General features: G+C 35.4%; 2 protein-coding genes across 3 annotated transcripts; both read right to left on the bottom strand.

Annotated features, from left to right (window-relative positions):
- Positions 1-2,695: 2,695 nt before the first annotated feature.
- LOC120332354 (matrilin-2-like) lies at positions 2,696-9,710 on the bottom strand. Of its 2 annotated transcripts, none has more exons than XM_078119413.1 (7): positions 9,427-9,710; positions 9,029-9,217; positions 8,713-8,898; positions 8,168-8,279; positions 7,755-7,906; positions 7,099-7,262; positions 2,696-4,511 (listed from the first exon to the last, which is right to left on the bottom strand). In XM_078119413.1, the coding sequence occupies exons 1-7, from the start codon at positions 9,515-9,517 to the stop codon at positions 4,350-4,352; spliced, it is 1,056 nt and encodes a 351-aa protein (XP_077975539.1). In that variant the 5' UTR covers positions 9,518-9,710; the 3' UTR covers positions 2,696-4,349. The 2 variants fall into 2 exon arrangements, with proteins under 2 accessions (XP_077975539.1, XP_077975540.1); XM_078119414.1 differs by having other exon boundaries at positions 9,029-9,187.
- Positions 9,711-18,366: 8,656 nt separating this feature from the next.
- On the bottom strand, positions 18,367-26,580 carry LOC120332362 (collagen alpha-6(VI) chain-like). The gene is made up of 7 exons (XM_078119037.1): positions 26,324-26,580; positions 25,936-26,124; positions 25,621-25,806; positions 23,254-23,365; positions 22,864-23,000; positions 21,106-21,269; positions 18,367-18,588 (listed from the first exon to the last, which is right to left on the bottom strand). Exons 1-7 carry the CDS (start codon positions 26,412-26,414, stop codon positions 18,424-18,426), a joined length of 1,044 nt encoding a protein of 347 aa, XP_077975163.1. The 5' UTR covers positions 26,415-26,580; the 3' UTR covers positions 18,367-18,423.

Genomic DNA, 26,580 nt, shown 5'->3' with positions numbered 1-26,580 from the left:
ATCCACAAAATAAGAAAATCGATATCCATTTACTTATAAATACCACGTTTTTATTCAAAATGGCTGCAAAACATAGATTATCAATCATTCAAAACGTTTAGGAGAGATTTCTTTTTATCGGTAAAGTCAAAAAATCCGCGTTATTGACTAGGTCTTATTTTATATTAGGGCTTGTATTAAGAACATTCATAAATTTCAAGCTAGGTCTTATTTTCGGGAAAACACGATACGATTCGTCATGTTTCGGTTAAACATATCATGATTCATCTTGCATTCTCCTTTTACGTCGAAGATAAATAAAGCACAACCGGTGTGCAGCAAAACGATGTAATTTGTCTTCGTTTCGAATTTCTATTCAGAAAAACTTCATCAGGGCATGATATATATAAAAAGCACACTATCGCAACTAGCGTGTTCCCCCGAAAATAAGACTGGGTCTTATTTCAATTTTCTTCCGAAAATAACGCTAGGGCAGTGGTTCCCAAACGGGGGTTGATTACTCCCGTAGGGGTAATTTGTACTGGGGAATCCAGACGTTCACCGTTTTAACAATTTCTTCCGTAATCCCCATACTTTTGACTAGTCTGCTCAAAAGCTGGACATGCAATGCTCGCATCTGGTACATGAACCTAGTCGTCTAGTCACGCACTTCGTAAGGACGTATTAACAATACTTTGTCGTACAGATTGTAGGCTAAAATGCTGATGTAGCGCACGTTCAGCATCTTCAAGCAAGTCTTTGGTCAAAAAAGTAATAACGATATGACTACTGTATTTTTATGAAAGGAGTAATTGAGTTTCTGGTAATTCAATTTAGGGGTAACGATATTAAAAAGTTTGGAAACCACTGCACTAGGGCTTATTTTCGAGGGATGTCTTATATTTACATTTATCGAAAACAAAATTACAAAGTACTGAATTACGGGATTTTCAAATATCCATTCACTTATAAATAACACGTTTTTATTCAAAATAACTGCAAAACAAAGATTATGAAAATTTCTTGCTATCGGCTAGGCCACTGGTTCTCAACTAGAGTGCCATGGCCCACTGCTGGGCCATAGAGACATTTTCAAGTGGGCCACAAGCCTATCAAAAATTACTATTATTATTGGAAAGTTTAGTTTTTTTTATGTCCTTATAGTCAAATTTTCATTGTAGTAGCAATGAATGATGCTGTTGCTTTTCATTCTAATTATTGAAGTGAAAGTATTTATTTTTGCAAAACGAGTCTTGTTTTTTTTGTAGTTTTTCCCTTGCATGAGCCAATGCTACACGAGCTGCGCTAAGGAAACGAAAGCGTCTTCGGTGCACCTCACATTATTGTAAACGTTTCGCGGCCGCACGGGTAATATGTGCCTCCAAACCTGCCGCCGATCACGCGCTTAGGTTTTGCTCGCCGTTCCACGTTAAGCCATTATTATTATCACATGCACGAGTATTGTCACTTTTTCACAACTTAATTCATTTTTGTCACAATTCGATATGTTTCTCCCATTTCCAAAATCATTCAATAGTGTTATTGTCGGCACTTGCGAGAGAAATGAAAGGTGTATTTCTGTATTTCATTACAACGATTTATTATTATGCTAAAAATACTAAATAGGTTTAACGTTGTTATGAACAATTTTCACGCGTTTCGCCAGATTGCTGGCATGATTACAGATCGCGTGGCCAAAATAGTATATTTTCATCGAATCGAATAATTTTAACGAATTGTCGAATATCGGGTTGAATTCGGGATTACCGATTCTCAACTTTTGGGTCGGCTTTGATCTTTTTGTTACAGTTTGACTTCTTGATTTTACTTTTCTATTGTGGCTGTTTCATTTTCGTATTTAAATAGTAATAAAAACCCTGCTAAGTCATTGCGTGAATCCTGAATGCTGTTTTGAGTTCAAATTATGATTAAATTTGTCGCGATAATGGCAATTCTACTGATCAAATAATAATTCCTTGGTAAAATTTTGCACAATAATTCCACTTAGTCTGGCTGACTCAAACTGTAAGCGTGGATGACTTTTTTTTTTTGAATAAGTATTAAATAAAATGGTATAACCTACAATTTGTGAGAATATCTATATGTGGATAACAAATCCTTAAATTCCGGGATTTTGAGGAAATAATTGCGAGATCGTGATTGAAAAAATTTTGATAGTAAAATGGATGCAAACAAACAGCAAAATATTATCCAGTTCAAACAGCTCTACTTCGCCTTGCAGAAACTTCATTAGAACAGCGTTTAACACGTTTAATATATAAAAAAACAGCAGCAAATTTTTCATTAAATTGGATTATCCTTTTCTGCAACGCCTACTTGTGTCCTAATTGCATTCTTTTGTTTACGTTTTGTGTTTATGACATTTTTGGTTAATTTTGAAGGTCCGCCGGTCCCCAAATTTTATTGTGAAATTTTACCGGTCCGCGGAATGAAAAAGGTTGAGATTTGAGAACCACTGGAATAACAGATTACATCACTAAGAACCAAAAACACGACCGACCTCCAGCGGTCGGAGAAAGGAGCGAAAGACACAGCTTTTCTCTCAGGTGTAGTGAGTGGTCGGAGTCCAGATCCAACAAAACAGCATTAAACAAGGGTCAACATAACTGTTTATAAACATAAAAATATATATATACACAATATAAACGACTCAACAAATATTAGTTATATATATATATAAAATTTCAAGCAGTTTTATTCTGGAACAAACTTTCACAATTTCAAATCCCTTAAAAATGAATAATAGTTCAAAATTGAATATTGAGGCCCCCTTGGCTCCAGCCTACGTTGCCAAATGTTAGATACATCCCTGCAGCATAATAGGTAGACTATTGCTTTCGGCAGCAGTCAACTTGCAAAAATTTCAATATATCAAAACGAAACTGCTCGTAAATGTTCACAAGAACAAACTTTTGCGTGACTGCAGTTTTGAGAAAATGAACCTTTACGTGGTTTGACTCTTGTGAGAATGTAATTGTGAGAATGGATTTTTGCGCAAATGTACTTTTGCAAGAAAGAATTTATGTGCAAATAGGATATTGCGGTAATGTAGGTATAATCTAATGGATTGGGTGTTGCATGTATGAACATAGGCGTAGCCAGTGGAGGCTCTTGAATATATTTCAACCTACGTTTTTTTCATAGGCGATTTCACACAAAGCGATTTAGCACACAGCGAGACACAAACTTGTACGGCCGTACAACATTATTTTGCTCTATTCATGAACGCTGATAGCTTGACATTTTCGCCTACTATCAATCCACCCTCCAAACGAATCAATCGTCATATATGGACTGTGAAGATGTTTTTAAGCAACTCAGATTACACATCTCGGGTTAAAATCCAATTCCCCTATCTCGCAAAATAAGTAATAAATTCGGCAGCAACTGTCGAGCCACTGTAAATATATATGCTTTGTTTAAAACTTTGGATAGTTCATGAACATTCAAAACCTGCCTAGTGTGGATCTCGTGCTTGAAAATGCGGATGCGTGAGCGGTTACACGTCAGATATTAGTGAAAATAATTGTTTTTGACCGATCTTACAAAAACACAATAACCTCAACGGGAGAGAAGTTTGCCAAAATCAACGAGGATCTTCAGATGATTTCACAAAACGAGATTAAAATGCACTCTGGTTGTTCATATATATATACCCTACTGAGCCACGCAATGATATTAGGACAGGCAATAAAATATGGCCAAATTGTAAATGGGGAAGCAATTCCGCTAAGCTACCTTGAGTAATGTTCTGTGGTCGTTTGCAAAATTATTGGTTGGCATAGACAGCCAAGTTGGTTCACTAACTTCACTTATACATTTTTTGGGGATTTATGGGTGTTGCAAAATATGTAAATAATACCAGAAAATAATAATTAGTATCCCATTTTTGATAACGAATCAATTAAACCTAATATGAATCTGCAGCGCCTATATAATTTAATAAATGATGCAAAACTGACACGATTATGAAAAAGAGATATTGCGAAAGAATTTTCCAGAACACAATGCAGTGTCCATAATTAAAATAGGTGAACATTTTTTACACCATGACGGTAGACGCCATCGCACTCGCCTCCTCACGACGGTCCTGATATACTTTAATGTAAGCTGTAGCCACCAGCCAGTCCTTTGTCATATCCTCCGCAGGTCTATTTCATGTCGGTCAATGATCACTCATTTTCCACTAGTTCGTATATTTCTTTTCTATTTTGGAATACATGGTAATACTGACCGGGAATAAGGAAATTACTGGTATCAATATAAGACAGAAAATATCTGCATAGCAGCGACACCAATATAAAATAGAAGTATTTGTAATTATGCTTCAAATAGTATTCAATCTGACCCTAGCAACCTTGTCCGCAAATTCCCGGCTGTATAATATCATGATGATATTCAATAGCATCTTCACTTTCTACCAAAAGCAAATGATATTTCCCTCCTGCGATTTGATTCATTTTTTCTTCATTAAACCATGGCTCTGATGAAGAAATAGCAATGACAGTTACCTATCATTCAAACAAAGAAAGAGAAAGTGCTTTTATTAATTGTAAAGAATCGACCTTGGTCATGTAAACCAGGGGTGTGCAACCTTTATTGTACGAGGGCCAGATACAGTAACTGAGTGGAGCCGCGGGCCTCTACATATAAAGGCTTTGGATAGGAAAAATTTAACTTAATGAAAATTTTCTTTGTAAAAATATTGCTTCGGCTAACGTAAGATTTTCTACAGACAAAAGACCGAAAACGGAAAACTTAAAAATCGCGTGTATTGATATTTGTTTATTTTAGGTTAATTTAATGAAGTGCTTGAAGAACGGATGTCCAATTTGAATTTAATATCGAATATCGTAACCTTCGAATATCGTTTTTCGTGTTTACAAGAATACCGAATATAGCGCATATATCCTATCGCCGTAGTCCACGATCTGATTTAAAATATTTTACAATTATTTTATTTTTCATCGTAAGGCACGGCAATAAATTGCCTGGCATCTCATTGGCCTGTTTGTTTCCCGCGGGAACGTAAAATGATACGATGAAAAAAATTTGAATTTCATGTATGTGTGCTCATTTTCGTACATTACGTTCTCTCTCTGCGGTCAACTTTTGCCACCTCTTCTCACTTCCTCCGCCGCGGTCTTCGTTTAGCCTAGCCTAGTCAACAACGCCAAAGGTAAACAAACATGCCGTTCGTAGTTTTAATTCGGTATTTTTCTGTATTTCTCCTTGTATACCTTTTCTATTTATAATGCTGTAATTTAATTCTAGCATGAATTTTTCACGGGTTTTAGCCATTATTATAATTTCTACAAATATTATGTCCGAGATTTGTGTGGGCTTAAAACGGATTAGGGCTTTTACAGGTAAAATGTGTCCCTACATGCGTAATTTTCTACCTAATAAACGAATTAATTTTGTAGGTAGAGTTACTACTGTAGTTGTAGGCACAAACAATTGTTTCTTTTTGTTATTGATCTTGCGACATCGTTAGGGGTCTTTGCAGAAATGATGAGTTGAAACGCATAAATCCTGAATCCTGAATTATTTGCAAACTTTATGAAAAGTTACAATAGTAGCCTATCATATCTTATCGGAATGCGGACAAACCACACGTTTAACTCAAATAGCTTCTTCTGTACTTAATGTATAATCTCAACATTTTTGTTGTTAAAATATCATTGCCTCCATCAAAATAGGGTATTCAATTTTGCTTGTCTTATGCTCTGCATGATTTCCTCCTTGGCGACAAAGGGTATGCTCTTCAAAAATTCAAAGCCGTAAATTTTGCTTCGCCATGCATGTGGCAATTCAATGTATTTCGACATACGACTATTTATTACTTTGCGGGACAATATTGATGAATTCGGCCTAACACGTAGTAGAACACAATCTATGTGAGGCTTTATTCTTCTTGACGGCGTTTTCCAAACTTCACGTTCTTCAGCGGTCGGTATTGCGGTGAAAAAGTTCGAACAACCTTCTCTTGTACCCACGTTTCGCTTCTGAGTTAATGCATCTATATAGTGCGTTAATGTGCTTATATGATTTAAATGGCGTTTTAGAGTAAACTTCCCTTTCCCACGCACGATTTGCCTTTTTCAAATCACTATTAGGTGCCACTTTCCGACAAACTTTGCAGAATATCACATTCCTTGACGCGGAATTGCAATAAATTTCGCACAAAGTTTAACATTTTGTTTTTTAGCTTATTCATACCAGTATCATAATTTTCTCATTTTTAGTCTTGTTTCCTTGAATATACTTTTTACTCACACGCCAGATAAAGAACACTAGTATATTGGTTTTGGTTAAAATGCTTAACACTCTTTTCAGTAATTTCTGGTGAAGCATACTTATTATATAATCATTCGGTATCATTCAGTATAACCGCGGGTACACTATTCAAAATTGACGCTTCTCCGCGGGCTACACAATTTTTCTTTGCGGGCCACAGTTTGCACACTCCTGATTTAAACTAATACGATGCGGAAAAACATATTGTGATGTTCACGAAACAATTTTTAGCATTGGGTTTTATAATGAATTCTGCCAACAGAGCATAAAAAGCGTAGCCTACTGTCTTGGGAGGATTACATCCTGTACAATTGGGATCTTAATCTGGAATTAAGCTATTCCACCATTATCCAGAGAGTTTTTCGTCCGCGGCGGCGAAGGCGTTACCATGGTGGCGATATTGGACTTAACTTGGTTTTATCAAGGCATAGATGTGGAAAAAGTCCACTTCTGAGGTGCGAATGTATGATACCAGCAGAATACTGTATATAGGCAACAAGCACAACAAGAGAGACTTGTTAAAATCCAGCTATGTCGCGTTTTAAACACGAATAGGTAATTTACCAGAACCCAATCATATTGCAATTGCCGCAACAGACTAAGCCTCCTTTGATATGGTTAGCATAGCCAAGTCTTGCATTAAGATCCTACGAAAAATGATTATTGTCTATTATCATAAAACTGGAAACACGTAGGATTTTCATACCGATGTGACAGGTTTAGGGATTTAACTTTTAACTCCATGCAACGAATACGTATTGATTTTGTGATATTTTCCTTTGACAAAACAAAACTTACAAACGCTCCGCTTTCTCGTAATTCCCTCGATGCTTCAGAAACATCATCATCAAATTTTCCTGAAGAGAATAAATAAACAACGTCCAGTACATTGATGCGATTACCAGATTCTTTGTTCATCATGTTGTTGACAAGGTACCGAATTGCTTTGCCAGTATTTGATCCTGAATATATACAACGGTATTCAAATTAGTATAACTTTGAGTTGGGTTGCGCGAGACTAACTCCCTATCTTTCCTCCTGTCTATGCCTTTATATTAGTGGATCCATATGCTGTAGCTGGAATAAACATTACTATTCTAACCAATTAAAGAGTCACACTAACACAAATGTACTTCTGTAACGTTTCGTCCGACCAAATTTAGACTTCCTCAAACACGCAATTTATAACAACCAAATAATATAGTACTAATTGGAAATATATTGTGAGCAAATATATTTAGAAACATATTTTAAAATGAATTCAATTACTTCGTGATCCAGCTAAATAAGATATGGTTCATTTATATGATTTTCGTATAGGCTAATATATGTTCCCGGAATTTGATTGCTGTATAAGTAAGAAAGATTGTAAGAAAAACATGTATTCACGGATATTGTATTTACTTACCATTATATGGTTAAATTACTAGCTACATAACAAAACTACATTATACCTTTTCCACCATGAGGCAGTCTATCAAATTTATACCAGAATTCAGATTTTTTATTCAAATAGTCATCCATATGAATAATATTGTCGGTGTCCACATCCTTATTAAATCGCATTACAGAAATCTTCATTGATTCCGAAGATATGTCGTAACTCCTGAATTCGTTTGTAAAATATTATTATTATTTCCAAAAAAGTCTTCAATATTTATTTGTATAAAAACGATGTACGACACAAATGCTTCAACAAAAAGTGTTTCATAACGATTATCTTTGGAACTGATTATACTATATTGAATTTTTTTTGGTTTTTATTATGTATTGTTAAAATATACTATTTCGTATAGCTGTGGTGACAATAATAAAATTTATAGAATATCATTTCGAATTGTATTTAGACCGAGTTAAATGTTCGTACCCCAACACATCCTTCATAAATTGCTTCATTTTAACCCAAGCATTCACTCCAATGTATTCAGAAGATTCCAAAACTATATAAATATCCGTAATTGAGAACAAATTGCAAGAACCTTGAAAAAGAGATGTTAGCACGTTGCTAATATATTAGAAGTTATTCCAGATTATAGTTCAATCTAAAAATCAATTCTATGAATAAGTGTTGTTAACGAAAACTTAAATATTGTCAATTGAAAATCATCGATTTTTTATATGGCGGAACAAGAACATAACCATAACCGGTTTGAATAATTTACACTTATCGTCAACCACAATTTTGCTACTGCATCACCGAAGGCCTCTTGTAGTAGAAGCAGTGTTTTATTGTAACTCTATGACAAAATTATTTAAAAACAACAGAGTCATGATTCTCCCAATTAACATTATATTTAATATAGGCTGATTTTTGAAAATACTTAAAATGTTCCTAATGCTTGGCTTCATTCTGATGACTGATTCATTAAAACAAGAATTGTAGTATTAGTAGTAATTATATGTATTACTTACGACCACAACATGGAATTTTCCCGCTCCATTGTTGGTTCGGTAAGCATCTGATTGTTCTAGTGGGGGATACCGTGTACCCTGGTTTTAAACATTTAAAATGACATACAGTAGTGACCTCGTTTGTTTTTGAACAAGTCACAAATTTGCCCGGAACATGCATGTCGATCTCTGGTTTGCATCGATTGACTGTAAATTATATATTCAGTATTACAGTATAAGGTTGTTGATGCGAATTGGTTGTAAAATAAAAATATATGTTTTATCATAGACATAAAAGTTTTTTAGATCACACGGATTGTATAACAAATATACTTACCTTTGCATAAAACCACAGTTGAATTCGACCATTTCAATCCAGATGACGTTTGTAAACATTTGATTTTACTTGATCCAACTAACGAATGATAAGGCGCACATGCAAATGCACATTCAGAACCAACGATGTTGTCATTGCTACAATATATTTTTCCATTCTCTGGAGTTGAAATTGGATAACATCTTGTTTCTTGTTAGTGCGAAAAGATAAACAGAAATAAGTATTGCGATAACAATTATTAAACATAATTCCCGTCACTACCATGATCCTTTTAAAATACTTTACATCTCAGGTAACTTAAATTTGACTTTTCAAATTTATATGATTGATGCCGCTTTAATTATTATGTGATTATAAAAAAAAACTTTAAACTACTAATATATGATGTATCGAATTACCGTCGGCATTTTGTTCACATTTCGAAGCTTCTTGACATGCATGAATATACAAGCAAATGTAGAGGTATTTTTCCAACTGTTCTTGGAGCATTACTGCTGCAATATGAACAGCACTTTTTTTTAATTTTAAACCGTTATACTGTATATACGACACATTTCCAAGGAGCGAATTTCAGTATAACACTCTTGATAATGAAAGAATATCAACTCAATTCCAACTCCTTAAGACCTCTGATTACGTATGCAAACAAACAAGAACAAGTGGATCAGTTTAAAATTAACGGCAAAACTTAACGCATAATAAACGAATACTCAAACTACTAATTTTTAAACTTGCTTAACAACAACCGGAAACTGGATCAATACATATTCATGCCGAACTTCATACATCAGAATAACGATAGATTGTAGCTTGAATTCCATTACGGCATAAGACGGTATCCAGGCCGGATAGCGACTGTCAAAACAGCGATTGTCATAATGGCGACTTCATAATAGCAACGTAATCAAGAGAGCAACTGTCATAATGGCGACCGCATTAAAACAGCGACTGTTATGATAGCGACTTAACTTTTTGTACATGAATGACGAAACAAAGTTATGGGAGAAAGAGAGCGCGTAAGCCTTGGATTGAAGTGATGTCGCTGTTGTGGCAGTCGCTGTTTTGACAGTCGATCACTTGATTACGTCGCTATTATGAAGTCGCAATTATGACAGTCGCTGTTTTGACAGTCGCTATTTGGAACCCGAGCCCATAAGACGTGTCTTTGTTTTATTATTGATCTACTTGGTACGCATCATTTAAATATTACATATTATTGCAGCATGGGTATGCTTGCCACAATTTGATTGGTCATAGCGTATATATGTTCGATCTCATTTTATTATGTGAGAAACATAATATCATCATTGATCTTCAAATAGGAATTTAATCAAAAAAAGTTTTGTTTAACTCCCTTCACGTTCGAATCATAGAGTGAGACATCGATGCAACAAAATGATTATATAATAGACGGACGTGGGAAGTGTCTAGTCCAGTGATTCCCAAAGTGGGCGATATCGCCCCCCGATGGGCGAAAACGATACAGACGGGGGGCGAAAAAGTCGAAGGGGGCGATTTCGCGAAACCTGTTTTTGGTCGGCGCATCGTGCACTTGATTACTGTACTCTGCGTGCTTTCGTAGGTTTGAATCACGTGGGCGATGGCACACGCGAAAGGATTGCTGAAATGATCTTTGCAGTAATGAGGTACGGTAGTTTGCGTATTCATGTGGTCGGGAAATCTGTAGTAATCTGGCCCGGGACGCTTCACTGAATGGACCTTTTACCGACCTTTGACCCCGGTAAATTCTTCCCTTACTTTATTTACTGAAATTCATTTTTTCGGTGCTTATGAGTGGTTTCGCGAGTTGTTGCCTATAAAATGAAGTATTTGTTTCAAACTATCATTCTAATTCATACCATTCAACAATCTGTTTTTTAAAAGTACCGGTAAAGAATTTTAGCCTAGTCTATCACAGCTATTTGTACACTAATTTTTGATTACTGTAATTGAACTGAAACTGCTAGGATGAACATTGACTTATTCAACTAAAAACTAACGAATATAATTCATGATCGCGAAAATGAGGTAATGTTCACGACCACGCCTGAAAGTCTGTCTGAGTGGGGAATGTGCCTGAGGCTCTGAGCGGATGCGAAACGGGGCGTTGGGGAAGCATCCACACGGCGGTTTTAACGATGAATTAATTTTATGTAAATTCCTTTTTTTTTTACGTAACAGAATTTATCGTGAGACACGTTCAGACTAAATTTTATTATATCCTAAAAATTATATTGAACAGCTACTCGTTTAACGAGCCTACAGTTCAATTATAATTAGACAAATGGAAACACGCAGAAATAAAATTCATATTCTATTCGAGAGATTCATCACTGCTTAATTTTTGTAGGAATGTATATCTTCTTAAAGAAAATCTTTATCAAAATTTCAGAAACCATGCGAAAATATTTCACTTCGATGTTTGGAAGTACATATTTGTGCGAACAATTATTTTTGAAAATGAACATTACAAAGAACAAGCAAAGAACTAAGATTAGTGATGCCTTTTTAGAAAATCTTCCAATCTTGGCGTCGTAAAGCTATCAAGCGTGATGCAGCAACAAGACAGTGTCACATTAAATGTCATTGTAATTATTTTTTAATAAGACGACTGAGTCAAGTTCACGAATTGTAGCAGTTTTCGCACGATGTTCCGTTTTTAACTTTCAAAAAATATATGCGATCCGCAAAAGAATAGCAACTCCAAATTTTGTCTTGCGAGCGACGTAAAATTTGCGGACCCCTGGGCCATCCGAGTCCACGAATCGAAAGCAAATGGCTGATTGATTCTATGGCCTGGTGATCGGACTGGAGGACGTGGTAGGTAGAGGAATCGGGGATGAATTTTACCGAAGACCGTTATATATCATGTATTTTGGTAAAGGTCATCAGCAATGTTCCCTCTAATTTTTGTAGTATGTTTCCGCAGAAATTTTGGTGTGTGCGCACTTTTTTAAAAAAGGACTAATATTTGTGCAAAAACCAATGAAGAAATTCTGGCGTTCTAACCGGGTAATAAGTGGGCTTATTAAGAAAATTTTGATTATTCAATAAGTTTTTCTATAGACTGTAAATGCTTCAGTGAAGGCTATATGTTGTCAGTAGATAACAATGAACATACATGGAAAATAATAAATGAAATTGATTGTAACAGATGGTTTTATTTGAATTCAAATAAAGGGTGAAAAAAGAACATTGTTACATTACATCGAAATACGTCTGTGCGCAGTAAATCTATGCGTGTGCGCAACCTCTGAAAGTTGTGTGCGCGCGCACACGCGCACACCTTAGAGAGAACACTGGTCATCAGGATGTAGGGATCAATGAGATGTACGAAATTCATTATTATAAGTTTTGGAAATTTAATTTTTTTTCATTATTTCAATGTGAAATGGGGTGAATTTAGGGAGATAAATGCTATAAGGCAAGAGTAGGCCTACACGGCGGTCTTTGAGAAGGTAGAACCCAGAGTTATTTCATTGCCGACCTCGGATATGGTGAAAGAGGGGTTTTCAGCCGTGCTGCTATTGCTATCAAAACAACTAAATCGCCTTTCCATCAGTAAACGGGGTAATTTTAGATATAATAAATAAACTCGATGAAGTACACCAAGCTCATCCATCTCATTAAAAAACACTATAAACTATGATTTGTCTCCTTATTTGGTCTATAATAAATTCGTTTCAGACTTTCAATTTTTTTTGCAGTGCCGGGGGGCGATGAAGTTGTGTAAACTACTATAGGGGGGCGATGGTACAAAAAGTTTGGGAACCACTGGTCTAGTCAGTGAACGATCATGGGGAACGGTCTTACTAAAGAATAGCCGAGGAAATTGTAATTTTTGACAATAATGACATTTGTTATAGGTAGGGTTACCAGATTTTTGTGACTTCAAAGCGGGACGCCTCCAAAGACAACGACCCCTTTAGCTGTGATTTTGTAACTTTACATTTTCCAATTTTACTACAAAGGCCTACATTTAAAGCAATCCCGGCTTTCTTCATTGACCATATTGAAAAATAGAAAGGAATTGACGTTAACGATACAAAATAATTTGAATTTAGATTTTTCATGTACACCAAGAGGAAGGAGGAATAAAAAAATCGGCTTTCAAGCACTGAGAATTTACTTATTTGCCTAATCATAATTTTTTGTAGACAACACCTTCTTCAAAAAGACGTTGTTCAATATTACTCTCACGTAAAAGTCAGAGCAGGACCAATTAGTATTGATTTTACATGTGATAGATAGGTTCGCTAACAATGAAACAAACAAAATAACGCATGCAGTAACGAGAACATGTTAATTGGTAATGTTCGTGTATTATGATGGATGACTGAAAGCAAAAGTGGGGCTTTTGGCTGACTTGTCAGGACGGCGGGACAAAACGTAGAAAGCGGGACTGTCCCGCCCAAAGCGGGACGTATGGTAAGCCTATTTATAGGCGAAGCCAGAGGGTCAGCCCCGACGCCCGAACCTGAAAACTCCCTTATAACGCGTGCTATTATTTTCGCATGGCTAATTTTATTCTAGTCACCGATTGTTTGAATCCACATGACGTTCTTAAATAAACCGGTGTTACCAATATTATATCGGTAAACTATATTTTTGAAAATATCAAAAATATCCCTTTGCGAACGAAAGTTTTGTGTCTCAGAGACGTCGATATTTGTTTTTTTTCTTGTGCATCCCTGCCCTCGACATTCCGTTTCATGCTCCCAGCTACGCTATACTCCAGCTTATCTTGTTGACAAAAATCACAGCATTGAGACATTAATCTTTTGAAAATGAAATATACGGAGTAATCAATTTGAAGAGTCGGTGGTCAGATATTCAAGGTCACTTTAGGAGACCGCGGAGGCACTGTGACCAGCTATTGAAATCACAATAGCATTTGACCTTACCAAAAACAGCATTCAGATGAAAACGAACACATATACTGGGAATTCCGTAGTATGTGCATCAAAATGAAGGACACAGGAAAGTAGTATGTGTACCAGGTTAGGGTAAGGCCATATTTTTACTCCAATTTTCCTTATTTTAGTTCCATTACGAGTTTGGGGAATAGCCAAATGACTCCCGTAGTATTTGTACCTGAAATTATGGCCTAACCCCAACCTGGTACACATACTACGGTCCGGTGTCCGCCATCTTGGTGCACATACTACGAAAGTACCATATACTGTAACAAAGTCAATCAGATGTAACTATTGTGTTTAATATAATATTCTGCCTATACCAAAGTGAAATCCACTGCATATTTCAACAAAAATTGAACTACAACGTCTTTTTCAATTTATATCTTCAAGTTTTTTAATTTAATTGGATGATAAATAATATGTTAAAATAATAAATTTAATGTCCAAAAATCATGATTAATCATTAATGTAATAGATATTAATACTACCCCTAGCCCTGCAGACATTTTACGATGTGAAGTTAATAGTTTTGCTGATTTGAACCGTACGTTTTACCTTACTTACCCTGTGCCTACTCACTTCTTCTTGAGTCAACTCTGATTGCTTTTATGGCTGTTGTCTTTGTCTCATCAACGTTTGACAAACTGACATATCGTAACGATCGTGCAGTTACTCTTCATACGACTTCGTGCCACCCCTTTCACCTTAGGTGTTTGGGACACGCCCCCCTCAGATTGAAAACCATTGTTTTATGAATATTTCATCCAAATTATTTAATCGATGTGCAGGGCAATAAATCGGCACTAGTGCTGCTCAACCATTGAATACTGGTTTTGCTTTCTCTGTCGTATTTGACTTTACAACTAGAGATGTACCAATACCACTTTTGTTGTCTATATGCCGATACCACCATTTTGAAAAAAAAACGATATTGCTTATACTACGTAATTATTACTTTAGGTATGCTGGACAAACGGGCAAAAACAATAGTCTGTGACCATTGTTCATAGCGCACAATATTTCAGCCCGAAAAAGAGATATTTCAGATAATAAAAAATTGATGTTTGTAATCCAGATGCATTAATTGCATTAAATGCATTGCGCACTGAAGTTCGTAATTTGGTGTTCAATTAGAAAACTCATAGGGTTTGGCTATGATATTTGGTAAAGTAAATAAATGTTACTAATCCTATCAAACAAATGCATTGAGTTGCGTGCGCAGGATATTAAATCGTATTGCAGAAATCGTCGCTGGTTCCGAAGATATGTCGTATCTCCTGAATTCGTTTGTAAAATATTATTATATATTATTATTTCCAAAAAAGTCTTCAATATTTATTTGTATAAAAACGATGTAAGAAACAAATGCTTCAACAAAAAGTGTTTTATACCGATTATCTTTTGAACTGATTATACCGTATCAACAATTTTTTGGTTTATATTATGTATTGTAAAAATCTACTATTCCGTATAGCTGTGACAATAACAAAATTAATAAAATGTAATTTCGAATTGTATTCAGACCGTTATAAGTTAAATGTTTGTACTCCAAGTCAACTCAACCTTGAATTTCTTCCATTTAAGCATTCATGTATTCAGAAGATTCCAAAATTATATAAAAAACCGTAATTAAGAACAGATTGCAAGAACCTTGAAAAAGGGATGTTAGCACGTTGCTAATATATTAGAATAATTTACGCTCATCGCGAACTACAATTCTGCTACTGCATCACCGAAGGCCTCTTGTAGTAGAAGCAGTGTTTTATGGTAAATCTATGACAAAATTATTTTAAAACAACAGAGTCATGATTCTCCCAATTAGCATTATATTCAATCCAGGCTGATTTGTGAAAATACTTAAAATGTTCCTAAAGCCTGGCTTCATTCTGACGGCCGATTCATTAGAACAAGAATTATACATTATGTATTACTTACGACCACAACATGGAATTTTCCCGCTCCATTGTTGGTTCGGTAAGCATCTGATTGTCCTAGTGATAAATACCATGTACCATGGTTTTAAACATTTAAAATGACATACAGAAGTGACCTCATTTGTTTTTGAACAAGTCACAAATTTGCCCGGGACATGCATGTCAATCTCTGGTTTGCAACGATTGACTGTAAATCATATATTCAGTATTACAGTATAAGATTGTTGGTGCGAATTGGATGTAAAAAGAAAGATATGTTTATCATAGACATAAAAGTGTTTTAAATCACACGGATTGTATAACAAATATACTCACGTTTGCATAAAACCACAGTTGAATTCGACCATTTCAATCCAGATGACGTTTGTAAACATTTAATTTTACTCGATCCAACTAACGTAAGATAAAGCTTACATGCAAATGCACATTTAGAACCAACGATGTTGCCATTACTACAATATATTTTTCCTTCTCTAGAGTTGAAATTAGACCACATCCTGTTTCGTGTTAGCGAGAAAAGATAAAACAGAAAAATCATTGCGCTAACAATTATTACACATAAATTATTCCTGTAACTACCATTCCAGGAGCTCCAGAAGTATGTGCACCAAGATGGCGCACGTCCTGAACATAGTATGTGTACCAGGTCAGGTTTCAGGTTGTGCGCCATCTTGGTGCACATACTTCTCGAGCGCCCCATTTCAGTTATCTAAACTATTTTTCATTTCAGATAAGATTAGACCCCCCCAAGATTATTTGATTAATGTTACTTTCATTTTTTTTATTGATAATAAAAGAGAACTTACAACTAATATAATATGATGTATCGAATTACCTTCGGCATTTTGTTCACATTTTAGCTTCGTAACATGCATGGATATACAAGCAAATGAAAAGATATTTTTTCAACTGTTCTTGTAGCATCACTGCTGCAGTATGACCTTATTTTTTTCAATTATATTCCGTTATACGATATATGTATATGAAGTAAATTTTGGTATAACCTTCTGGCAGTTATAAACTTTCAATTCTCCAATACGTCATTTGCGTACAACAAACGCATGAGAATAAAAGTAAGTAGAATAACAAGCGAAATAGATTTTCAGTTTCAACCAAATCAACAGCAGAACGTGACGTATAAATAATACTCGAAATGCTATATTTTTTCAACTTGCTTATCCTAGCTTCCCATTTAACTTAAAAACGAAAGTCGCATTCTTGAAATTTCCGACTAACTCCTGTGTACTCATGCATAGCGTGAACGATAACTGGAAACCCGATCAATGCATACTTATACCGAACTTCATACATAAAAGTAAAAATGGATTGTAGCTAGAATGGCATTGCGACACGCGCTGGTCTTCTTAATATTGATCTAATTGGTACAAATCATTTGAATAATTGCAGCGGTAAAATATTTCATTTTGTATTCGTGCTCATATATTTAAGCATTGCTCTCATGTTATTTATCCATCAATTGGCCGCTGTTGGTAGAACTAGTTTTCATAGATAGATGTATATGACGTTCAGATGTAATGCTTATTGTTATTAATTTATATTCCAATCGAACTACATGTTATTGAAGTCGCACTGACAAATCAAATTTTGCTCCTGCTGAACCAGCAATTGCTGCACGTGTGGCCAGGGGTTGCCGACCCATGCTAAATATATATATGTTGTAAAACTGTTTCTTTAATGCTATTTCGATCTCTCGATGTAAATCCCTCTCTTATAAATAAAGCTGTGTTTGTACACAAGGTAAATCAATCCAATTAACAAAATTTATATCAAAACCAAAAACTGAATTGTCATTTTCTCTGAAAGTCTCTAATAACACACTACTTTTTTAATGCCGCAAAAAATCGCTATGTAATCGCTCAAACAACCACATTTTTTAAGAACGATATCCTCGTCAGACTTTAAACTTGAATATAGTTGTATTTGGATATCCAGGAAGTGCCGTATGTACCAGTGAAAATGGTCAGTCAAATACATAAAACAGTTGCTTTATCGAATAATATTGATAAATTTGAGATAAATTTTGTAGTATCAATTAGTATCCAATTATTGATAATAAATCAATTCATTTAACTCAATATGAATCTGCTGCGCCTATATAATTGTATAAATGATGCAAAACTGACACGACTATGAAAAAGAAATATTGCTAAAGAATTTTCCAGAACACAATGTAGTGTCCATAATTAAAATAGGTGAACATTTTTACACCATGACGTTAGACGCCATCGCCTCCTCACGACGGTCCTAATATATTTTAATGTAAGCTGTAGCCACTAGCCAGTCCTTTGTCATATCCACCACAGGTCTGTTTCATGTCGGTCAACGATATCACTCATTTTCCACTAGTTCATATATTTCTTTTCATTTTTGAATACATGGTAATACTAACCGGGAATAAGGAAATTACTGGTATCAATATATATATATATATATATATGACAAAAACTTTCTACATAGCAGCAACACCAATATATACATAGAAGTATTTGTAATTATGCTTCACATAGTATTCAATCTGACCCTAGCAACCTCGTCCGCAAATTCCCGGCCAAGGATAATAATAAGGATATTCAATAGCATCTTCACTGTCTAACAAATCCAAATGGTATTTCCCTCCTCCTGCGATTTGATTCAACTTTTCCTTATTGAACCATGGCTCTGATGAAGAAATAGCACTGACATATACCTATTCATTCGAACAGAGAAAGAGAAAGTGCTTTTGTTAATTGTAAAGAATCGACCTTGATCATTTAAACCAGGGGTGTGCAACTTGTATTGTACGAGGGCCAGATACAGTAACTGGGTGAAGCAACGGGCCTCTACCTACACGAAAGGCCTACCTATTGCTTCGGCTAACGTAAGATTTTCTACAGACAAAAGGCCGAAAACGGAAAACTTAAAAAAAATTCCGTGTATTGAGATTTGTTTATTTTAGGTTAATTCAATGAAGTGCTTCAAAGAACGGATGTCCAATTTGAATTTGATATCGAATATCGTGACCTTCGAATATCGTTTTTCGTGTTTACAAGAAGACCGAATAAAGCGCATATATCCTATCGCCGTAGTCCACGATCTGATTTAAAATGGTTTACAATTATTTCATTTTTTATCGTAAGGCACGGCAAAAAATTGTCTGGCATCTCATTGGCCCGTTTGTTTCTCGGGGTACGTACAATGTGTTGCTAGCAAAATTCAGTTAGAAGACGATGATACGATGAAAAAAATAAATGGGAAACGAATAGGAATTTCATGTGTGTGTGCTCATTTTCGTACATTACGTTCTCTCTCTGCGGTCAACTTTTGCCGCCTCTTTCCACTTCCTCCGACCGCGGTCTTCCTAGCCTAGTCAACAACGCCAAAGGTGAACAAACATGCCGTTCGTAGTTTTTATTCGATATTCTTCTGATTTTCTTCTTTTCGTGTATACCTTTTCTATTTATTATGCTGTAATTTAATTCTAACATGTATTTTTCACGGGTTTCAGCCATTATTATAATTTATACGAATATTATGTCCGAGTTTTGTGTGGGCTTAAAACGGATTAGGGCCTTTACAGGTGAAATGTGTTCCTGCATACGTAATTTTCTACCTACGAAACAAATTAATTTTTTAGGTAGAGTTACTACTGTAGTTGCAAGCACAAAAAATTGTTTCTTTTTGTTATTGATCTTGCGACATCGTCAGGGGTCTTTGCAGAAATGATGAGTTAGGACGCATAAATTTCTAAAGAAAGCTGCTATTCAAATTAATTGTCATACCGACTTTGAATGAATTCAGTGAGAAACACGTTTTTATAACATTGTGCATTTTGCTAGCTAATTTTGCTAATAGGACAGTGGCACTAGAGACCAAGAGCCGCATTTCGTACTTTATTCCCGCGAAGAGCCACAATATAAACAAGAACATCAGATATAGGCTACCATTATTCAGCTCTGTTTTAAATGCTTATCGTGAATGTCACTAACCAACATGATTATGACAGAAATTTACAAGCCATTTATTGTTATGCATGCTACCTAGTGGGACTTCTGGCTTTCCTTTGATTGTTCAATCCTCTTAAATTTGTCTTGCATGTCATTGTAGCTAATCGGACCAGTTCTTTCACATGGGTGTCAGTCAGAACAGATCAATGCTTTGATGTCGAGAGTTTTAGGGTAGAAATTACAGATTCGCAAACGTATGTTGACTCATACATTGACAATATCCGAAGCGACAGTTTACAGCCGTTGTAGTGCAATAATGGCGTCTCACAACAGAGAATTTGATTGTGACCTAATAATGGTCGAATTTGTAAAGTAAATGGCGGCGTTCATGTATCTTTGATGTAAAAGAAGAATGCACGAAGAATCATAATATGTTTAATCGAAACATGACGAACTATAGTTTAAAGTTATTTTTTTCCTAAAATAACCGGGGCAAAAAGAGCCGCATGAAACGGAGCAAGAGCCGCATGTGGCTCGCGAGCCACGAGTTGGCCACTCCTGTACCAGATTAACTAAACAAAAAACTCGTTTCGCGGGCACACTATTCAAAATCCGCGAGCCGCACAATTTTTCTCTGCGGGCCACAGTTTGCACACTCCTGATTTAAACTAATACGATGCGGAAAAACATATTGTGATATTCACAAAACAATTTTTAGCATTAGTTTTAATGAGGAATTCTGCCAACAGAGCATAAAAAAGTGTACTTTCTTGGGAGGATTACGTGCTGTATAATTGGGATCTTAATCTGGAATTTAGCTATGCTACCATTATCCAGAGAGTTTTTCGCTCATTTTTCGTCTGCGGCGGCGATAGCGATATTGGACTTAACTCGCTTTTATCACGGCATAGATGGTGAAAAAAGTCCACTTCTGAGGTGCGAATGCATAGTGATACCAGCAGAATACAGTATAGGCAACAATCACGGCAGGAGTGACTTATTAAAATCCAAATATGTTGCGTTTTAAACACGAATAGGAAATTTACCAGAACCCAATCATATCGCAATTGCCGCATCGGACTAAGTCTCCTTTGATGTGGTTAGCATAGCCAAGTCTTGCATTAAAATCCCACGAGAAATGATTATTGTCTATTATCATAAAAATAGAAACACGTAAGATTTTCATACCGATGTGACAGGTTTAGGGATTTAACTTTTAACTCCATGCAACGAATACGTATTGATTTTGTGATATTTTCCTTTGACAAAACAAAACTTACTAACGCTCCACTTTCTCGTAATTCCCTCGATGCTTCAGAAACATCATCATCAAATTTTCCTGAAGAGAATAAATAAACAACGTCCAATACATCGATGCGATTACCAGATTCTTTGTTCATCATGTTGTTGACAAGATACCGAATTGCTTTGCCAGTATTTGATCCTAAATATATACAACGGTATTCAAATTAGTACAACTTTGAGTTGGGTTGCGCGAGACTAACTCCCTATCTTTCCTCTAGTGCCAGGGATCGAGAACTTTTTTGGTCAAGAAAGCCATGAAAAGTACATATTATCAATTGCATTTCCGTGCATAGCATTTCTTCACTTAATCAGGCCTGAAATTTTTACTCAGAGGTCAACACTTCTGCTGCTGCATGTTGTCGCCGCGGGCGTTGAACGACTGCTCACATGCAGCACAAGTTGAAATCTACAATACTCATCTCCCTTCTTTCGTTTAGGCATCTCCGTAGTATTTCGAGAACTAGCTTTGCTAGTCCGATCTAAATATGACAAATACCCAGGGCTGCTCAACTGGCGGACCGGACCTTCAGAGTATTGGATTTGGACCGCAGCTGTTTTTCGAATTTGAATACATCGTTTCTTTTCATTTCGAAATTGTAATGTAATGCGCTTTTTGCTAAACTACTGATAAGGGAAAAATTGCCATAGCAATATATTTTTTTCAAAGCATCGACTCACTTGTTTACCTCCCTAGCATTGGCCAATCAGCAAGATGTGAATGATGGCGTAAAAACCGAACTTTCAGCAACCACATCGTTTTGCTTAAATTTTTGTGACTTTGTGGTTTTTCTTAATAAAAAATGGGTATTTTCCACAGCTAATGTGTTCTAAATTTTCAGTCCTAAATATGTATATATATTTTTACGAGTGCTATGTGGGCGAATATTTCATATCTTTTCAGCAAAGTCGGCGCTCAGCTACACGATGAAGCCCCGTCTTACTGATATCGAATCGCGATATTGAGTAATGCTCTTGTACCGTATTTCGTCAAACGATACATTTGAATAGTTTGCATAGCTAAAATATATTTTTGGTATGACCGGACCCCGGCAATTTTCAAGTTTTGTGTACGGACCTTTAGTGAAAATAGTTATGTAACCAGTACGTACAAACGGACGAAAAACTTCTCTCTATTGCTTTGCTGCTCTACTATCGCTCTGTTATGTCACAAAATATGTTTCAGAATCCCCTAGTTTTGTCACAATGCCCATCTGATAATTCTCTTACATAACACAGACATAGATAGATTCGATGGGCGCGCGTTTTCAAACGTATTGGCAAATTTTGCTATAAAAGAGTTTGAAACCTTGTAGCAATAGTAGGCTTAACTTCAGAACATTCGATTTTTCTGTGAACCATATGACGTCACTAAAAGAGTCATATAGGGCTCGCGAGCCATGGGTTCCCGACCCCTGCTTTAGTCTATGCCTTTATGCTAGTGGATCCGTATGATGTAGCTGGAATAAACATGGCTATTCTAACCAATTGAAGAGTCACACTAACACAAGTGTATTTCCGTAACGTTTCGTCTGACCAAAGTTAGACTTCCTCAGACAAGCCGTTTATAACAATCAATTAATATAGTACTAATTGGAAATAAAGTGAGAGAAAATATATTTATAAACATATTTTTAAAATGAATTCAATTACTTCGTGAGCTAAGTAAGATATAGCTCATTTATATGATTTTCGTATTGACTAATATATGTTCCCGGTGTAAAACTACATTATACCTTTTCCACCGTGAGGCAGTCTATCAAATTTATACCAGAATTCCGAGTCATCCATATGAATAATATTGTCGGTGTCCACATCCTTATTAAATCGCATTGCAGAAATCTTCATTGATTCCGAAGATATGTCGAATCTCCTGAATTCGTTTGTAAAATATTATTATTATTTCTAAAAAAGTCTTCAATATTTATTTGTATAAAAACGATGTAAGACACAAATGCTTCAACAGTAAGTGTTTCAAAACGATTATCTTTTGAACTGATTATACTGTAATAAATTTATTTGGTTTTTATTATGTATTGTTAAAATATACTATTTCATATAGTTGTGACGATAATAAAATATCATTTAGAATTGTATTTAGACCGTTATAAATTAAATGTTTGTACCCCAACATATCCTTGAAAGATTTCTTCATTTTAACCCAAGCATTCACTCCAATGTATTCAGAAGATTCCAAAATTATATAAATATCCGTAGGTCGGAACAGACCGCAAGAACCTTGAAAAAGGGATGTTAGCACGTTGCAAATATATTAGAAGTTACTCCAGATCGGTCAATCTAAATATCAATTCTATAAATAAGTGTTGTTAACAAAAACTTAAATATTGTCAATTGAAAATCATCCATTTTTTATATGGCGGAACAAGAACATATCCATAGACCGGCTTTGAATACTTTAGACCATAGGTTCTCAAAGTGCTCCGTACGGAGCCCCAGGGCTCCGCGAGAGAAACCCAGGGGCTCCGCGAGCTATTCGATTACTTTTCAAAATACTGACTTGGCTAATTTTGTAATTGTTGAATATAGCCACGAAATATGGCATAGAGGCGGAATTCAAAAATTATTTATAAGCAGGAGCGCAGCCAGGATTTTTAAGAGGGAGAGGGGTTCAATATTGAAGTCGGAAATTTCCGCGGAACACTCTTCTAGACTAAAAAAAAATTTTCAGCGGATAACGAGATTTCTGCTGCGTAAAATATTCAATCCATGAATGATGCGAGCATTTAAAATGTCTTATCATAATAATTTAATGGTACTCATCGTTACTCACGTTTGATTCGAGATTACTGAAATAAAAGTTTACTATTCTAAAATACCATAAAATACGTGATAAACTGTCAACTATAAATAAAATGAAATCGTATTTTAGGGATTTGTCAAATATGATTTGTTCTTTCGCACTCGAGATTATTATTATGCGAGATATCGCCGTTTCAAAAATCACCAGGTCGGCGTTAAAACTCAATGAGTACAATTTACAATTGTGCAACCCATGACCGATGCGGGCATTTTGAAATGACTTGTTTATTGGTTTAATTGGGTTCAATGTAACCTGCAGTTGTGCCGACTCACGACAATAAAAATCATTACTTCTCAAATTACCACGACAATCCGCGGACATGAAATGAGAAACAATGAAACGAAGTTAAGTGAACGAAGTTCTTCTGGAATACCGTTTATCCTGAACGACGCTGTTATCATAAGATATTAGAAGCAAAGTCATATATATATATTGTCCACAAAAGAACATACCTACTACTGGAGCCAGTAGTCTGATAAGATATTTGTGCCCGTCCTGATTAAATCGTAATCATGACAGATAGAGCGGCAGATTATAGCGAATTTGACAAATTTGAGCCATTTTTTCAACACTAACTCCGCCCCCTTGCAGGTCCGCCACTCCGATTCTTTGCAAGATATCGCCGTTTAAAAAATCACAAGGTTTGGGCAAAATACGAAGATTGAAATTTATTTTATTGCAGGTAGCTACATCACATCACGCGCACAATTGACTGTGTTTCGATTTTAGTTACTACGATGGATAACCAAAGAAAACCTAACATAACACCAAATTCTGTGATTACATCGACTAAAAAAGCGTTTTTAATCTGTCACGAATCTGCAGAAACAAAACTTATAGTGGTATCTTTCGTTTTAAGTTTTAGTTTCAATATATATTTCATAATTCCGCTTTTCAATCAAGAAATTTGAGTTGCGGATTTACCTATTTTTAAATAACATGTTTTTCACATTGAACTCATAATTCCCCACGAGAACAAAAAAGCAATTATTGTCGTCATTGTGGAACAATACATATATATGCCGAAGGAAATTTAGATTTAGGGAGGGAGAATAAACACAGACATTAGGATGTTTGGGGTTTGAAAAGCACGTCAGTCTGACGAAAACAATCGGTTGTAACAAAATGCAATCGCGAACGTTATTAGCGATCCTTTAAGTCTTCCAAAAACATCAAAAGGGAAAAGATTCGACCCCTAATTTATTAATATGTTTGTTAAGTGTCAAATTTACAGCCTTAATAGGTATAATTTATCTTTAAAATTTAGATTTATTTATGACTTGTATTAACCCTATTAAAAAAGGTTTAGCAATTAAATGAAGTAAAGTACTTTTAACTTACTCAGTAATATTAATCGGAAAGTAACAATTTTAAAATTTATTTTGGGGCTCCGTGAATAATAGTCAACCACTTCGAAGGCTCCGCAACACAAAAAGTTTGAGAACCCCTGCTTTAGACTACGCTTATCGCGAATCACAATTTTGCTACTGCATCACCGAAGGCCTCTTGTAGTAGAAGAACTGTTTTATTGTTATTCTATGATTAAATTTTTCAAAAATAACAGAGTCTTGAATCTCCCAATTAACATTATATTCAATTCGTGCTGATTTTTGAAAATACTTAAAATGTTCCTAATGCTTGGCTTCATTCTGATAGATTATGTATTACTTACGACCACAACATGGAATTTTCCCGCTCCATTGTTGGTTCGGTAAGCATCTGATTGTCCTTGTGGGAAATACCATGTACCATGGTTTTAAACATTTAAAATGACATACAGAAGTGACCTCATTTGTTTTTGAACAAGTCACAAATTTGCCCGGAACATGCATGTCGATCTCTGGTTTGCATCGATTGACTGTAAATTATATATTCAGTATTACAGTATAAGGTTTTTGATGCGAATTGGATGTAAAATAAAAATGTAAGTTTATCATACACATAGAAGTTTTTTAGATCACACGGATTGTAAACCAAATATACTTACTTTTGCATAAAACCACAGTTGAATTCGACCATTTCAATCCAGATGACGTTTGTAAACATTTGATTTTACTTGATCCAACTAACGAATGATAAGGCGCACATGCAAATGCACATTCAGAACCCACGATGTTGCCATTGGTACAATATATTTTTCCATTCTCTGGAGTTGAAATTGGATCACATCCTGTTTCTTGTTGGTGCGAAAAGTTAAACAGAAAAAAGTATTGTGATAACAATTAATAAACATAATTCCCGTCACTACCATGATCTTTTTAAATTACTTTTCATCTCAGATAACTCAAATTTGGCTTATTTATATGATTGATGCCGCTCTAAATATTATGTGATTATGGAAAAAAAAACTAATATAATATGATGTATCGAATTACCTTCGGCATTTTGTTCACATTTCGAAGCTTCTTGACATGCATGAATATACAAGCAAATGTAGAGGTATTTTTTTAACTGTTCTTGAAGCATCACTGCTGCGATATGATCAGCACATTTTTTTTAATTATAAATCGTTATATATACGACACATTTTCAAGGAATAATTTTCCGTATAACACTCTTGACAATTAAAGAATATCAACTCAATTTCAACTCCTCAAGACCTCCGATTACGTATGCAAACGAACGAGAACAA

This window comes from Styela clava, chromosome 13 (assembly GCF_964204865.1).
Source record: "Styela clava chromosome 13, kaStyClav1.hap1.2, whole genome shotgun sequence".
Lineage (NCBI taxonomy): Eukaryota > Metazoa > Chordata > Ascidiacea > Stolidobranchia > Styelidae > Styela > Styela clava.
Note: the sequence above shows the minus strand (reverse complement) of the source record. Positions and strands in the feature narration are given on the sequence as shown.

Excerpts from the sequence above, each read along its gene's own strand:
- LOC120332354 (XM_078119413.1), bottom strand. The coding sequence starts at position 9,517 with ATGCTCCAAGAACAGTTGGAAAAATACCTCTACATTTGCTTGTATATT. Across the intron at positions 9,218-9,426 it reads ATGTGAACAAAATGCCGACG|AAACAAGATGTTATCCAATT; the intron begins GTAATTCGATAC and ends CGCACTAACAAG. Across the intron at positions 7,907-8,167 it reads TTTATGAAGGATGTGTTGGG|GAGTTACGACATATCTTCGG; the intron begins GTACGAACATTT and ends AAACGAATTCAG.
- LOC120332362 (XM_078119037.1), bottom strand. The coding sequence starts at position 26,414 with ATGCTTCAAGAACAGTTAAAAAAATACCTCTACATTTGCTTGTATATT. Across the intron at positions 26,125-26,323 it reads ATGTGAACAAAATGCCGAAG|AAACAGGATGTGATCCAATT; the intron begins GTAATTCGATAC and ends CGCACCAACAAG. Across the intron at positions 23,366-25,620 it reads GAAAATTCCATGTTGTGGTC|GTTCTTGCGGTCTGTTCCGA; the intron begins GTAAGTAATACA and ends CCCTTTTTCAAG.